Below are 14,436 nucleotides of genomic sequence, written 5' to 3'. Positions count from 1 at the left end.
GGGGTGTGAGTTGGGCCCCCCTAGGGGCCGCCTCTCCCAAGGTACTGAGGGAGAGCTGCTTGGAGGGGGAGCAGAGGCTTTCCTCCTTCTCTCTCACTAGGGTCCAACTTCCAGTTCTCAGGCAGGGCTGGGGTGACAGACGAGACTGGGCAGTGTGGCGGGGAGACAGGAGATGCGAGACCATGTCCTGGGTCCATGCAGGGCACAGGGACAGTGAGCAGAGGCTGCTGGGAGACAGTGATGGAGCTAGGCTGGCTGCTGGGACCTCGGTGATCCCCCTTCCCCTTCCCCCACAGACAGCAAATGCCTTTCCAGCAGGCATGGCGGGGGGGTGGGGTGGGGGCAGCTGGGTGACTTTTGGCATGGGAGTGGCAGGCTCTACCTGTGTTGCCCTGTTGGCCTGTCCTCTCCTGATGGGCTCAGTCAGCCCCCTCTCCACTGTGTGGTGCTGCTCTGGCCTGCTGCTGTACCCTACCTGAGAGTTCTTGGGGCCCCGTGACTCAGCCTACCTCCTACCCTCGTGACGAACAGGCATCGTGCTGCAAAAACAATGATCTGGATCATCTTTATGGGGCTTAAGCTTGGGTGGGAGCAGATGGGGCGTGAGCTGGGGATTTGGAGCTGGGGAGGGTATTCTGCCCGCCCACCTCCCAAATCCCCTACCACACAAACGTCCCAGTCTTTTAGAAAGCCTTCTCTGGCACAGGGCTGGGCAGAGACCAGCAGAGACGTGGACGGGGCCTGGGAAAGGGAGCAGGGACAATGACAGAGCAGGAAGAAAAGGTGGAGGATGGGGGCTTGGCCCCCCACATTAAGGTAAGCGGGCCCCGCTCCCTCAGCCTCCCCCTACCCAAATCCTCAATAGCCTGTGAATGACGAGACTAATTAGTTTTTAGGCCACCTAGTTAGCGGGCGAGTCTCCTGGGACCTCCGGCCCAGTTGCAGCTCAAGGAGGTGCTGGCGTGAAATGGGGTCCAAGCGCTTGGTCCCAGCTCCAGGACAGAGGTCAGGGCTCACCTCCAGAGGTGGGGGACACGCTAGGGTTTGGGGGTGGTCTGTTTCCCTGGATTGTGTCCCAGCCCCCAGGCCCCTCCAGTCAGGCCCCAATCTAGGCTGGCACGAGGCTGGTACTGGCAGCCACTCCCTTGAGGTGGCACCACGTGAGCAGGCACTTCGGGCTGGGCCCCTGGGGTGGGGGCTGGGGTTGGGGAGGAGCCTGTGCCTCATTTGGAGCAGCTCTGCAGGGTACATTGGTGGAGACTATGGTAAGAGCTGAGGAGGAAGGGAGTGCAGCCCTGGGGTGAAGGTGGGAGCCGGTGGGCCAAGAAAGCAAGAGGTCCCTGAGCTGAGGGGCTGCCTGGACCAAGTGTGTCTCTCCAGGCAGGCTCCCCAGACCAGGAGGGCTTCTTCAACCTGCTGAGCCACGTGCAGGGCGGCCGGATGGAGGAGCAGCGCTGCTTGCTGCAGGCGGAGCCGGGCCAGGCCTCCGAGAGCCGTAAGAGTGGGCAGGGGCGGGGCATGGGAGTGGGTATGCTGTCTGAGAAGTGGGGGTGAAGGGGGCAGGGTATACGGGTACAGAGTGAGTGGCCAGTGGAGGGGCAGAGAGGAAGAAATAAGCATCCTGGAGAGAAGGGAGGGCTGAGGAAGCCAGCTAGGCTGTGCCCCTGGAATCTGTATGTGTTCATCCCCACGCGCCTTTGCTCCACACAGAGAGTGGCCCTGCACCCGAGATGGACAGCTTCATGGACATGCTGGCCAGCACCCAGGGCCGCCGCATGGATGACCAGCGTGTGACAGTCAGCACCATGCCTGGCTTCCAGCCTGTGGGCCCCAAGGTAGGTGATGTTCTGTTGGGGCTGGGGAGAGAACAGCCAGGCTGAATCAGCTAACCCTGTCTCCCACCCTGGCCAGGAGTGAATAGGAACCCACACCAACCTCTGCTTTATCTGCCCCAGGGGGGTGAGAAGCTGGCATGAGAGCCCACCCTGTGTCTCTATCAGTCATAGGACCCTGGTCAATCCAATCCCCAACCTCAGATGGTAAGACAAAGGTCCAGAGAGGGCTGAGAAGAGTGCAAGGTCGTGTTACTGTCAGAGCCGTGACTGGAACTCACAGCTCTTGCTCCCACATCTGAGGGTTTGCAAAGAGAGGATTGCTGAGGGAGGCTAGAGAGAACAGACGTCCTTCCTGGGAAGACACCCCAAGGAGGGGAGCACGTGACTGCATGCAGACACACGTACACTTACATGTGTGTGTCTGTGTTACACGTATAGCTTGGATTCTGATTAACTCTTCAGCCGATCCCCAAGACCCACCACCACATGCCCAAACACCACTGTACATGCGCAGTAGCTAAGGCATAAAGAAATGTGGGGCTGGCATGGGCAGATGACAGGGGGCCAGATGTGGGCGGCCGACTGCACCCTCCCCTCCAGTGTTCGTGTCACCTCTGCCAGGAAACTGCCCTTGACCCTGCCCTCTGGCTGACTCTTCTTCATCCACAGGATGGAGCGCAGAAACGACCTGGAACCCTCAGCCCTCAGCCCCTCCTCACCCCGCAGGACCCGGCTGCTCTCAGCTTCCGTCGGAACAGTAGTCCCCAGCCCCAGACACAAGCGCCCTGAGGGCCTGAGCCATCCTGGGTCCTGTGTGGCCCCTGAAAGCAGACAATAAAACACTCCCACACGCAACAAGGAACTGAGTGTGTATTATTTCACAGGTAGGGGGGTTAAGACTCAGAGGCCTCAGGACCTCTGCTGGGCAGCTCGTAGCAGTTTCTCCTCCCGTTGCTTCCGTATCCTCTCTTTGAATTCTTCTAGCTCTTGGCGCTAGGGGTGAGGTGGGAAGTGGGATGGGAAGGAAGGAGGGGCACACACACCTCAGGGCCTGGACCCTTCACCCACCACCCTGCCCTTCGACATCTCCAGGTCATGGCTTCAGAGATGAGCATCTACACTGGAAGCCCTATGCCAGTTTCAACCAGAGTCTGAGTGGGGTCAGCTTCATGCTTCAGGGAGAGGGTAATAAGGAAGCCACATGTTCCTCTGCACTTAGTTCCCTGTTCATGGTGGGGGATGTCATTTTCATTTGAACCCATCCAGGCCCCTCTGTTCATCTGTTCCCAGCAGTGGGCTCTACTGCCAAAGCTGAGGAAGATGGGAGGAAGAACAGGTCACTTACCTGGTCCTCCTTCTCAGGTGGCCATAGCTCCCTCTGTGGGGACAAAGTTACAGCTAGAGACCTGACTTAGAAGCCTCCATAGCCCCAAACCCAGGGCAGGTCAGTGCATGGGAGGCAGACATGGGTCCCCAGCAGGTTGGTGCCCCTCTCCACCCGCTAGAATGAGCCCATGAACACACCCCGTGCCCACCTTGCGCTGTATGACATAGTCCTCAAACCACTCGGCCTGATTGGCAACCCAGAACATAGCCACAGGAAACGTGAGATAGAGAGTCATCTGGAAGGGCAGGTAGGGCATGAGCCGAGCCAGGGTTACCATCCTCCCCACTGTGCACGTGTTGCCAGAGCCAATGGGACCATCCTCCTGCAAAGCCTGGGAGCTCCTCCTCTGAACTCCCATCAAGCCACACACCTTAAATTATAGTTCCCCTAATCCAAATCACCTTATTCCTGAAAGCCCCCTCCAAGTCTCGCAGACTCCCTCTCAAAAGAAGACAGACAAAGGGCCTCCCCTGGTGGCGCAGCGGTTGAGTGCTGGGCTGCGAAGCTGCCCGCAGCCTCTGCTGCGCCGGTTCAATCCCTGGCCACCGGCGAGGGTCCCACGTGGCCGGACAGACCTCTCCTGTCTCGCCCACTGCTCCCGGCAGCAGTGTATTTAGTCAATCTGCCTGTTCTGTTCCCCGCTCTGGCTCTGGTGAATTCTCTTACCCTCCCGCGCTACTGACTGTACCCACTGCTTGTATAAATATATAAATAAATCTTTTAAAAAAGAAGAAGACAGACAGACAGACAGACACAGGCGAACACATCGGCCAAGGAGCATAAGCGCTCCTACTACAATCAAAGACCTCTTTGGGATCTTACTGCCTGCTCCCCAAATCAGATCCTGGAGGTACCCCAAGTTCAGGGGACCTCACACTTGGTTCCACTCTCTAAGGCCAGGGGTCTCCCTACCAGAGGCACCCACCCACCCTGAGCCCAAGCGCTCCCACAGAGCCTGAAGCCTTTTTCAGAGCTTCTCCCCAGATCACCCTTCTGAGAGGCCTTCCTCACACCGACCCTCCCAGAGTGCCGCTAACCCTAGGTCCCCTCCTCTGTGTCTCCAACCATAAAAGCCCCTCTCAAATCTCAGGAGCTTGTTCCGCAGGGCGCCCTCTCTTTGGAGTCCCTCCTTTCCCAACCCTCGTCCTTAGATCCAGGAAGACCCCTCAGTGCGACGCGACTCCGGTGCTCACTGACCCGAAACACCTCCAGCTTCACTCCCATTTCGCTCCTTCGAGGCAACAAAGTCGTTTCCGCTCACAGGCAACCCCCAGCTGGACAGCAGCTCATTGGGATTCCGCCGCTACCTAAGTTGATTGGTTGGGGCGCTCCAATACAACGTCATCACCGGGAGCCGTTCCTGGGCTTCCGGTCGCCGGTGTAGCGCAATTGAACGGCAATAAGGCGGCCCGCGCGTCTGCAGGGCTTAGCCAATGGGGAATGGGGCATCTCGGGGGGGGGGGGGCTTCAGCGCCAACGTCACTAGAAGGCGACGCGAGCTCACACTGGAAGCGCCAGGAAAATGGTGGTGATGGCGCGGCTCTCTCGGTCCGAGCGGTCGGACCTCGTCTTCGTAAGTCCGCGGCAGGGCGGTGGTGCCCACTTCGGGGGCATCGGGGCACGGATGCAGAAGGGTATCGGGTCTGGCCTCTCGGGAGATCTAGGCTAAAGCTCTGTCTGCCTGAGGCCTGACGGGCCCGAGGCCGGCTTGTGATGGCCGGACCAGGCTGGCCAGGAGTAAAGGCCCGGTGCGTGAACCGACGCCGTGGTTTCCTGCGTGAAAAATTGTTGTCAAGTTAAGGGTTTGACGTCCCGGTCCTGGGGCGGAAATGAGAGCGTGCGCGGAGGGAAGAGAGATTCTCAAATGTAAATATTGAGATGCCTGATAGCTGCATTAAAATCTTTGCGACCCGGTCAGGACTCCAGTTTTTATGGTAAAGTGTTGGTGTGCTGGGTAGCTACCCAGGTGTGGTCCTGAGCATTACAGCTTCTGGGGTAAAGACTAGGTGTATGGCGAAGAAATAAAGGTCCTGTCTGTGGAGCTGGTCAGGTGATGGCCGGTAGGTTCTGAAGACTCAAGGCCTTGTGTCTGTTTTAGATGACTGGCACCTTCACTAGATTCTTGACATCTAGGTGGAAAGACTTGATCTGGTCCATGAAAGTCTAGCTTGTCAGTTTTGGGGCAGAATTGAACTAACCTCTGGCTAATCAGAGCCTGCGGGTCAAAGACTTGGTGTTTGGGAAGAGGCGTGTTGTGAGAAGGTAAAGTTTGGTGCCCAGGACAGAGCTCTAGTGCCTGAGCTAGGACCCTGGTATCTAAGACGTATGGTGAACCTGGCCCACAGTCAGTAGTGGGATTCAGAGGGCCAAAAGGCAGATGTCCAACTGACAGTCTCATGTGCAACCTAGAACTCTGTGACTGATGGTCAGGATCAGGGTGTGAGCTGTAGAATTCTGAGGCTTAAAAATCTAGTTTTGGGCATTTGGTAACTTGGCTGCAGTGGTGGGTAGTAGGATCTGGGTCCTGGGTTTGGAGTGGTGCTGTGCTGGGGCTCTGAGGTCTCTTCTCCCCATTCCCGACTCCAACAGGAGGAAGAGGATCTCCCCTATGAGGAGGAAATCATGCGGAACCAGTTCTCTGTCAAGTGCTGGCTCCGCTATATTGAGTTCAAACAGGGTGCCCCGAAGCCCAGACTCAATCAGTTGTATGAGCGGGCACTGAAGCTGCTGCCCTGCAGGTGGGAACTGCTCCATCTGCCCTGCCTGCCTCACCCCATATCCCCCTTGAGCAGTCATAGCAAAGCTGGCAAATAGGCCCCAGGTGATAGCTGTTGTATCCTGTCACCAAGTAAGCATCCCCTGATAGGTTAGCATATCTCTCCTGACGTCCCAGTCCATCTCCCCATGGCTGAGATTTGTGATCCATTCGTGGGTCCCCCTTCCTAACTGTTGCCTCCTGGGACAGAGGAAGGGCGCTAGGGCTTGGTAGGGTTGGCCAACCACTGTCTGCCCTCCCTCCCATTCCCCAGCTACAAACTCTGGTACCGCTACCTGAAGGCACGTCGGGCACAAGTGAAGCACCGCTGTGTGACTGATGCTGCCTACGAAGATGTCAACAACTGCCATGAGAGGGCCTTTGTGTTCATGCACAAGGTGGGGAGCTGGGCAGGGGATGAGGAGTTGGGGCTCAGAGTCCAGGAGATGGAGAAGCAGGGGGTTGGAGTCCTGGTACCTCTGTCCACTCAAGGTTGAATTAGACTTAGGCCTGGAGGAAAGGGGTTCTGTGTCTGGCTGCATTCTTGGCCGTAGGACAGCTGATGTCTTTGTGGCAAGGCCATGTGTCAGCCCCTCAGACCTGCCTGCCTCTCCCCACACCTTCAGATGCCACGACTCTGGCTAGATTATTGCCAGTTCCTGATGGACCAAGGACGCGTCACCCATACCCGCCGCACTTTTGACCGCGCCCTCCGGGCGCTGCCTATCACACAGCACTCTCGTATTTGGCCCCTGTACCTGCGCTTTCTGCGCTCACACCCACTGCCTGAGACAGCCGTGAGAGGCTACCGGCGCTTCCTCAAGGTAAGTCCATCAGGTGGGCGAGGCAGGGCCAGACTGAAGCAGGTGCCTTATTCCACAGATTAAGAGTTTCCAGAAACCAACTTGTTGAGACACTAGCCCTATATAGAACATCACCTAAGAGACAGGGTATGGAGAAAAGCCCTTTGAGATAAATTTTTGTTTGTGATTTGTCTGTTCTCCTGCTCCACATCAGTATTCAGGCAGGTGCCATGGTTAGGGTGACTAAGGCATTCTCCGCCTGCATGAACTTTTAGTGTAATTGGGTGGCAACTGTGTGTGAGCTGACCACATAAACCAGAGTAAAACTGCAACCATGGGTGACTAAGGAATGTGTAACAGGCAGAGTTGAAAATTGAAGTGCAAATACGGGGAGGTGTGTGCAGATTTCTCAAACTTGCAATGTCTGTAACAGGCTGTGAACCCTTTACCATGGTACTGCCTGGGTGGAGGACAGGTGTTGAAAGCAGGGCTGAGCTGTGCAGCCTCAGTCATCCGAACTTAAGCCAGACCAGGAAGGGGTGGGGATGGAGCAGTGGGCATGTGGATCAGACCATGTGGTCAAGGCTGGACCTATTAATGATTGATGCTGAACATGTGGGCCAGGCTGGATGGGCCACTGGGGCCCGGGCTGGACAGATGTGGCTAAGACTGGGTCAGTACTGCTGGCTTGGCCACAATAGGGTGAGTGGATGACTGCAGGCCTGGAGCCACGGAGTGGGGAGGGGAACATGGTGGTGTGCCCCTGCAACCCCACTGATGGCTGGTGGGGTTGGCTGGTCCCCAGCTCAGCCCTGAGAGCGCAGAGGAATACATTGAGTACCTGAAGTCGAGTGACCGGCTGGATGAGGCCGCGCAGCGCCTGGCCACCGTGGTAAATGATGAGCGCTTCGTGTCCAAGGCCGGCAAATCCAACTACCAGGTGGGCCTGCGGGGGGCAGGAGGACTCATGTGTGCCCCATCCCCCTTTGGGGACCTTGGCTGAGGCTCCTTCCTTGACTCCTGCAGCTCTGGCACGAACTGTGTGACCTCATCTCCCAGAACCCAGACAAAGTGCAGTCACTCAATGTGGATGCCATCATCCGAGGGGGCCTCACTCGCTTCACTGACCAGCTGGGCAAGCTCTGGTGCTCTCTGGCTGACTACTACATCCGCAGTGGCCACTTTGAGAAGGTTGGTGGGCATACGGGGTGCTGGGTAGGGGTGAGGGGATGCATGTAGATGTGTGAGCAGAAAATACATGCAGTGTGCAGGCCCTGCACTCATATGTACCTGCAGTTTAGGTCTGCTGGGGTGAGGCGAGGTGGGACAGGTACGCCCACTGTGCGGTCAGTCAGCCGTGAGTTTTCCCTGGCTCTACAGCCCTGGACTCACTAAGCCTGGGTGTCTTCATTCACAAAATAGGGATGACAGTGTCTCCCTCATCTGCTAGGAATCAGGCGTCAAGCAGGTGCCTGTTGTGAGGGTCACTCCTGAGTTGTTGGGGTTACCGTCAGTGTCTGCATTGGCTTGCTTTCATCATACGGCAGTCATGTGGCAGGCTTGGGTGGTGGGGTATGGGGGCTCTGAGAGGTCTCAGAAGCTGGCTGGGGCTATACAAGAGACCTTGGGGAACACAGGAGCAGAGGCTGGGAAAGGGAGGTGGTGCTGGAGTGGAGTGAGGGAGCTGGTGGGACTGAAGGGTTGGGGAACTAGGGAGCTTTGCAGGCCAAGGAGGGGCGGCTGTGCTGCCAGCTGGGCATGAGCAGGTGTGCATTTCACAAGGCCCCGCGGGCCCTGCTTAGAGCAGAATGCATAGGCCAAAGCTGTTGACAGACCAACCAGGAGGCTGCTGGTGCCAGAGGCCAGGCGGAGGCAGGAGCAGGGCCAGTCAGGGATGGGTGGAGAAATGAGACCCAAACTTGGGGATTAGGGGAGACTGGAAGCATGTGAGCTGGAGAAGGGGAGCAGGCCAGCATTAGGGCTGCTTTGCAGCCACCAGGGAGCCCTCTGGCCAAGCTGCAGAGTGGATCTGCAGGGTGGATCTAGGGGAGGCTGGTGGCTGATCACCTGTGGGCTTCCTGGGTGTCAGGAGCTGTACACTGCTCACCCATGCCTCAAGGTGACCTGCGCTGTCACTCAGTTTACTGAGGGAGAGTCGAGGCTCCAAGATCCCTCCGGCAGGGAGAGGAAGGGAGTGCACAGGGGAAGGCCCCACAGGGGTTGTGTTTTGGGGCCGGTGCTAAGGACGGTGCTGCCAGGTGCCCCGTGGCCGTGCAGTGGGTGCGCACACCTCCCCCACCAGACTCCCTCTTACCTCTCCGCAGGCTCGGGATGTGTATGAGGAGGCCATCCGCACTGTGATGACGGTGCGGGACTTCACCCAGGTGTTTGACAGCTACGCCCAGTTCGAGGAGAGCATGATTGCGGCTAAGATGGAGACCACCTCAGAGCTGGGGCGGGAGGAGGAGGGTAAGTCCCAGGACTGGTGGGGACAGAGGGCTGGGTGGTCTGAGGGGTGGGGCAGAAATGAGTGGCTGGGGTAGGTGGTCCTGGGGCCAGACTAAGATCAGGATGGGCCTGGGCAGCAAAGGATGGGGCCAGCAGGGAGGGAACGCAGCAAGTCCCGTCAGGCCCAGAGCCCTGGACTGGAGACCAGAAGGGAGAGGACTGGAGACAGAGGTGACTGGAGTCCTCTCCCTACTCCCTGTCCTCATTGTGGGCCCCAGACGACGTCGACCTGGAGCTGCGCCTGGCCCGCTTCGAACAGCTCATCAGCCGGCGGCCCCTGCTCCTGAACAGTGTCTTGCTGCGCCAGAATCCACACCATGTGCACGAGTGGCACAAGCGCGTGGCCCTCCACCAGGGTCGCCCCCGGGAGGTGCGTGATGTGCCCGCCACCTCACCTACCCCACCCTTGTGGCCAAGGCCCGAACATCGAGCCTGATTAGCCCTTCCTGCCCAGATCATCAACACCTTCACGGAGGCCGTGCAGACCGTGGACCCCTTCAAGGCGACGGGCAAGCCCCATACCTTGTGGGTTGCATTTGCCAAGTTTTACGAAGACAACGGGCAGTTGGATGATGTGAGTGCCCCGCTGTGTGCATCTGTGTGTGCGTCATGTGTTGTGAGTACAGATGTGTCTGTGGTCAGAGGGCCCGGGAGGCACGGACATGCTCATGTTTGTGTAAGTGTGCGTGGCCTCGTGGGAGCAGGGGTGTCAGCCTGACCCTGCCCGCCTGGCAGGCACGCGTCATCCTGGAGAAGGCCACCAAGGTGAGCTTCAAGCAGGTGGACGACCTGGCGAGTGTCTGGTGTGAGTGTGGCGAACTGGAGCTCCGGCACGAAAACTATGACCAGGCTCTGCGCCTGCTACGGGTAAGTACCAGCCCGGGCTGGGGCAGGGGGTGGGGGGGACTGTGGGCGCCGCCAGGGCCAGGGACGCTCCCCAAGCACCCCCCTGCCACTGTCTCCTCATAGAAGGCGACAGCACTGCCTGCCCGCCGTGCTGAGTATTTTGATGGCTCGGAGCCCGTTCAGAACCGAGTGTACAAGTCGCTGAAGGTGTGGTCCATGCTCGCCGACCTGGAGGAGAGCCTGGGCACCTTCCAGGTGGGCTGTGGGGGGTGGCCCTGCCGTGTTGGAGGGGTTGGTCCACCCACTCAGCCCCAGGCCACATGCCGACCTGCCCCCGCCCGCAGTCCACCAAGGCCGTGTATGACCGCATCCTGGACCTGCGCATCGCCACCCCCCAGATCGTCATCAACTACGCCATGTTCCTGGAGGAGCACAAGTACTTCGAGGAGAGCTTCAAGGTGAGCGGGGCCATGTGGATGGTGGCGCCCTGCCCATGCTCCTCGCCCGCAGTGTTAGGGAGCTGGGGCGGCTGTCACAAGTAAGACAGACCTGGGCGGGGCTGCTTGAACAGCAGGGGTGCATCTTCTTGCAGTGGTGGAAGTTGGGCGCCCTGAGGTCAGGGCGTTGGCACGGTTGGTTTCTTCTGAGGCTCTCTCTTGGCTTGTAGACAGACACCTCACTGCCCTCGCACGGCTGTCTCTGTCTGTGCTCGTTCTGGCATCTCCGTGTGTACAAATCTCTCATTATAAGGACGCCAGTGGTATTGGAATAGGGTCCGCCCTAAAGAACCTACCTCCGAATAGTCACAGTCTGAGGTACTGGGGCGAAGCGTCAGCATGAATTTGGGGGGATGCAAGTGCAGCCCATGGTAGGCACGTAGTCCCTCGTGTGTGTGTGGGGGGGGTGTTGGTGTGTGCAGGTGTCCTGCTTACCACTCAGCAACACATCACAGGTATGTGGAGTATTCACGTGTGTGCGGCGAGACCCTGCCCCGTTGGCTGTGGCACTTTACACGTGCACGTGCGCTGCCCCTACCTGAAGTCCAGGCTCCCCTCCCTCGGCCCGGCGTCCAGTACCTGCAGCGCTGAGTCCACCCTTGCACCAGCTGCAGACATGAGTTCTAGGCCGGCATCATCCTTGAAGTTGAGCTGGCAGCATACATTCCCTCTTGACTGCCGTGAGGCAGGAGGTACAGGGAGCTAGTTGGGGGACCGACAGAGACGGGATCCATTTGCTGAGCCCCATAAGAGACAGGAAGAGTGTCCTGGCAGGTCGGGTGCCGGGTGGTCGCACCTTGTGGACTCACAGCTGCCTCTCGGACAGGCGTATGAGCGAGGCATCTCGCTGTTCAAGTGGCCCAACGTGTCTGACATCTGGAGCACCTACCTGACCAAATTCATCGCCCGCTATGGGGGCCGGAAGCTGGAGCGGGCGCGGGACCTCTTTGAACAGGCCCTGGACGGCTGCCCTCCCAAATACGCCAAGAGTGAGGAGGCTGGGCGGGCTCCGGGGAGGGGGTGGGGAGGCAGTGTGGGCCCAGCCGCCGCCTGCTGACCCCCTGCCCCCCGTCCCGTGTAGCCCTGTACCTGCTGTACGCGCAGCTGGAGGAGGAGTGGGGCCTGGCCCGGCACGCCATGGCCGTATATGAGCGCGCCACCCGCGCCGTGGAGCCCGCGCAGCAGTACGACATGTTCAACATCTACATCAAGCGGGCAGCTGAGATCTACGGCGTCACCCACACCCGCAGCATCTACCAGAAGGCCATCGAGGTGCCCACAGCTGGGACATCTGAGCGTGCCTGCGTGTGGGGCCAAGAGGGGGCATGTGGGGGCCCAGGGCCACCCTGATAGGTGGACGCCACCCGAGCGCTCAGCCAGCCCTCTATGCCCCGCGTCCGCAGGTGCTATCGGATGAGCATGCCCGGGAGATGTGCCTGCGGTTTGCAGACATGGAGTGTAAGCTGGGGGAGATCGACCGTGCCCGGGCCATCTACAGCTTCTGCTCCCAAATCTGTGACCCCCGGGTAGGACTGGATCCCCAGACGGGTGGGTGGGTACTGGGAGGCTTGGCCCCACAGGCCAGCTCATGTCACCGCTCCCTGCAGACGACTGGGGCTTTCTGGCAAACGTGGAAGGACTTTGAGGTCCGGCATGGCAACGAGGACACCATCCGGGAGATGCTGCGGATCCGCCGCAGCGTGCAGGCCACCTACAACACGCAGGTCAACTTCATGGCCTCACAGATGCTCAAGGTGTCGGGCAGCGCCACAGGCACTGGTGAGAGCTTCGGGTCAGCCCGGGCCCCGGCTGGGCCTACCCTGAGGTGACTCGGTCCCAGTCTTCAGGGCCTGTCACCCTGCCTCGGCCCTGGGCACCACCTTGACCTCTTGGGTGTGGGAGCCTGGAGGTGCAGTTGTGCCACCCCCACTTCAGGCTAGGAGCTCTTTGATGGTGGGGGGCCCAAGGGTGGACAGGGCCGGGTGGGTGTCGAGAGGACCCATCCATAACGTCTGATCCCTGTGCCCCCATCAGTGTCTGACCTCGCCCCTGGGCAGAGTGGTATGGATGATATGAAGCTGCTGGAGCAGCGGGCAGAGCAGCTGGCAGCGGAGGCCGAACGGGACCAACCCCCGAGGGCCCAGAGCAAGATCCTGTTTGTGAGGTGAGGGCGGGGCTGGCAGGCCTGGGCAGGGAGCCAGCTCTTTGTCAGGAAGGGAGGTGCTAGGGAGACAGTCCTGAGCGGTGGCCCTCTCCCTCCCCAGGAGCGATGCTTCACGGGAGGAGCTGGCTGAGCTGGCACAGCAAGCCAACCCAGAGGAGATCGAGCTGGGTGAGGATGAGGATGAGGACGAGATGGACCTGGAGCCTAATGGTGAGGGGGCCACCCAGCACGACAGTGTGTGGGGGCGGGGCAGGGCCAGGAACCCATCCTGGAGCGTGACCGTGTTTTCCTGCCTGCCCACAGAGGTGCGGCTGGAGCAGCAGAGTGTGCCAGCCGCTGTGTTTGGGAGCCTAAAGGAAGACTGACTCCCCCCCACCCTCCACCCCCCAATGAAGCCTTCATTTTTACGTCATGGTCTGAGCCTCCTTCCTTCCTGCCTACCCTTTCTGCTGCCCAGGTGCCCATAGGGATTGCTAGCTCAGTAATGCCATGGCCCTGGGCCAGACCGCCACCCCTGCCCCCAGATTGGCTGGTGTGGGAGGTGGGGCATCTGGGCTCCAGGCCAAGGCGTATGCCCCACCCTCACCCGTCAAGCCAGTTCTGGACTCCGAGGCCAGTTTCTGCTGTTTTGAGTACTCCTTGAGCCCCAAGTTCATGTTTGGGGGGTGTGCCTTGCCCCCAATTGCCCAGTTCTCACTAACTTTCGCCCCTAAGGCCAGTCCACCCTGTCTACCCATTTTCCCCTCTAAACACCCTTTCTCCCTGGTCAAAAGGACCCATCTCCCAGTGGGAGAAGACAGGCCAGAGCGCTTTGGAGGCAGGCCCTACTTTCTACCCCTGGGCTGTGGCCAGGAGCTAGACCAGCTGTGGGCCTCAGCCCGGGTGTGGCCTCGGTCTTAAGCTCTGGGAAGCCACGATCAGGCTCTGAGCTATTAAGGAATTTTAAGCGTTGAAGGGCATAATCAGATTTGTGCCCTGATCAGGTCACGCAGGCTGCCGTGGAGGATTGATGTGGGGAGGCCTAGATCGCCGGCTGGGGTGGTCAGGGGGGCAGAGGGACGTGAGCTGGAAGAGGGCTTGCGCAGTGTTGGTGGCGTCGGGGGAGCTCGTCCCGTGCCTAGCACACCTCAGCCACCGGGAGAGCCGGTGGCGTAGGTCCTACCTGAGATGTCCAGTGTTTTCTGCCAAGGAGGAAGCCGGACCCTCAGATGTGGAGCCTAGAGGAGACACAGTGGGGATCCCTGTCCAGACACGGTCACTGAGCCCAGAAACAGGGCGGGCGACTAGAGCGCGCGAGTGTAGCGTTGGCCCAGGGCCCGGACCAGGAAGGCCAGCAGCCACCCCGGAGCGGGGAGGGAAGTGAGGCAAGTGGGGGCTGGCCTGCGGCCTCGTGTGGCTTAGGGGCAGCTGAGTAGCAGTCACGGGGCACTGGCAGGGACGTCGTGCCAGACCTTGGCAGAAGTGGTATCGGGGCCCTGGAGGGGAGGTGGAAGAGAGACTGGAGGGGTTCAGCAGAGAACAGAGACGTAGCCAGTGGGTGCGGAAACCCGGAAGCAGCGAGGTCGCGCGACCCAGCCCGCCCCCGGAGCTGACAGCGCTCGAGCTCTCTTTAAATTATTTTATTCAAGAAGGCAGGAGGAC

At 59.6% G+C, this 14,436-nt stretch overlaps 4 protein-coding genes across 4 annotated transcripts in view; 2 read left to right on the top strand and 2 right to left on the bottom strand.

Moving 5' to 3' along the window:
- The window catches only part of LOC311182543 (olfactory receptor 7G3-like), a gene marked incomplete at both ends in the record, with an annotated part of 735,701 nt that overhangs the window by 78,050 nt on the left and 643,215 nt on the right, over nt 1-14,436 (bottom strand). The gene's annotated exons all lie outside the window — the stretch shown is intronic.
- On the top strand, nt 1,387-2,624 carry PCP2 (Purkinje cell protein 2; the record flags this gene model as incomplete). The annotated part of the gene is made up of 3 exons (XM_084251434.1): nt 1,387-1,495; nt 1,711-1,835; nt 2,505-2,624. Exons 1-3 carry the CDS (start codon nt 1,441-1,443, stop codon nt 2,622-2,624), a joined length of 300 nt encoding a protein of 99 aa, XP_084107560.1. The 5' UTR covers nt 1,387-1,440.
- PET100 (PET100 cytochrome c oxidase chaperone) lies at nt 2,704-4,640 on the bottom strand. The gene is made up of 4 exons (XM_084251432.1): nt 4,420-4,640; nt 3,371-3,457; nt 3,181-3,213; nt 2,704-2,828 (listed from the first exon to the last, which is right to left on the bottom strand). Exons 1-4 carry the CDS (start codon nt 4,444-4,446, stop codon nt 2,745-2,747), a joined length of 231 nt encoding a protein of 76 aa, XP_084107558.1. The 5' UTR covers nt 4,447-4,640; the 3' UTR covers nt 2,704-2,744.
- Nucleotides 4,745-13,160, top strand: XAB2 (XPA binding protein 2; the record flags this gene model as incomplete). The annotated part of the gene is made up of 19 exons (XM_084251399.1): nt 4,745-4,795; nt 5,812-5,960; nt 6,252-6,375; nt 6,604-6,801; nt 7,586-7,720; nt 7,807-7,971; nt 9,105-9,249; nt 9,507-9,658; nt 9,743-9,862; nt 10,024-10,155; nt 10,258-10,389; nt 10,479-10,592; nt 11,458-11,620; nt 11,713-11,903; nt 12,035-12,157; nt 12,239-12,410; nt 12,666-12,795; nt 12,896-13,005; nt 13,099-13,160. 19 exons carry the CDS (start codon nt 4,745-4,747, stop codon nt 13,158-13,160), a joined length of 2,568 nt encoding a protein of 855 aa, XP_084107525.1.

The sequence above is a fragment of the Talpa europaea genome (genome assembly GCF_964194135.1).
Source record: "Talpa europaea genome assembly, chromosome: 12".
NCBI lineage: Eukaryota > Metazoa > Chordata > Mammalia > Eulipotyphla > Talpidae > Talpa > Talpa europaea.
The sequence above is the reverse complement of the archived record's forward strand: the minus strand, read 5'-3'. Positions and strand labels throughout refer to the sequence as shown.

Excerpts from the sequence above, each read along its gene's own strand:
- PET100 (XM_084251432.1), bottom strand. The coding sequence starts at position 4,446 with ATGGGAGTGAAGCTGGAGGTGTTTCGG. Across the intron at positions 3,214-3,370 it reads ACTATGTCATACAGCGCAAG|AGGGAGCTATGGCCACCTGA; the intron begins GTGGGCACGGGG and ends TTGTCCCCACAG. Across the intron at positions 2,829-3,180 it reads CACCTGAGAAGGAGGACCAG|CGCCAAGAGCTAGAAGAATT; the intron begins GTAAGTGACCTG and ends CCTCACCCCTAG.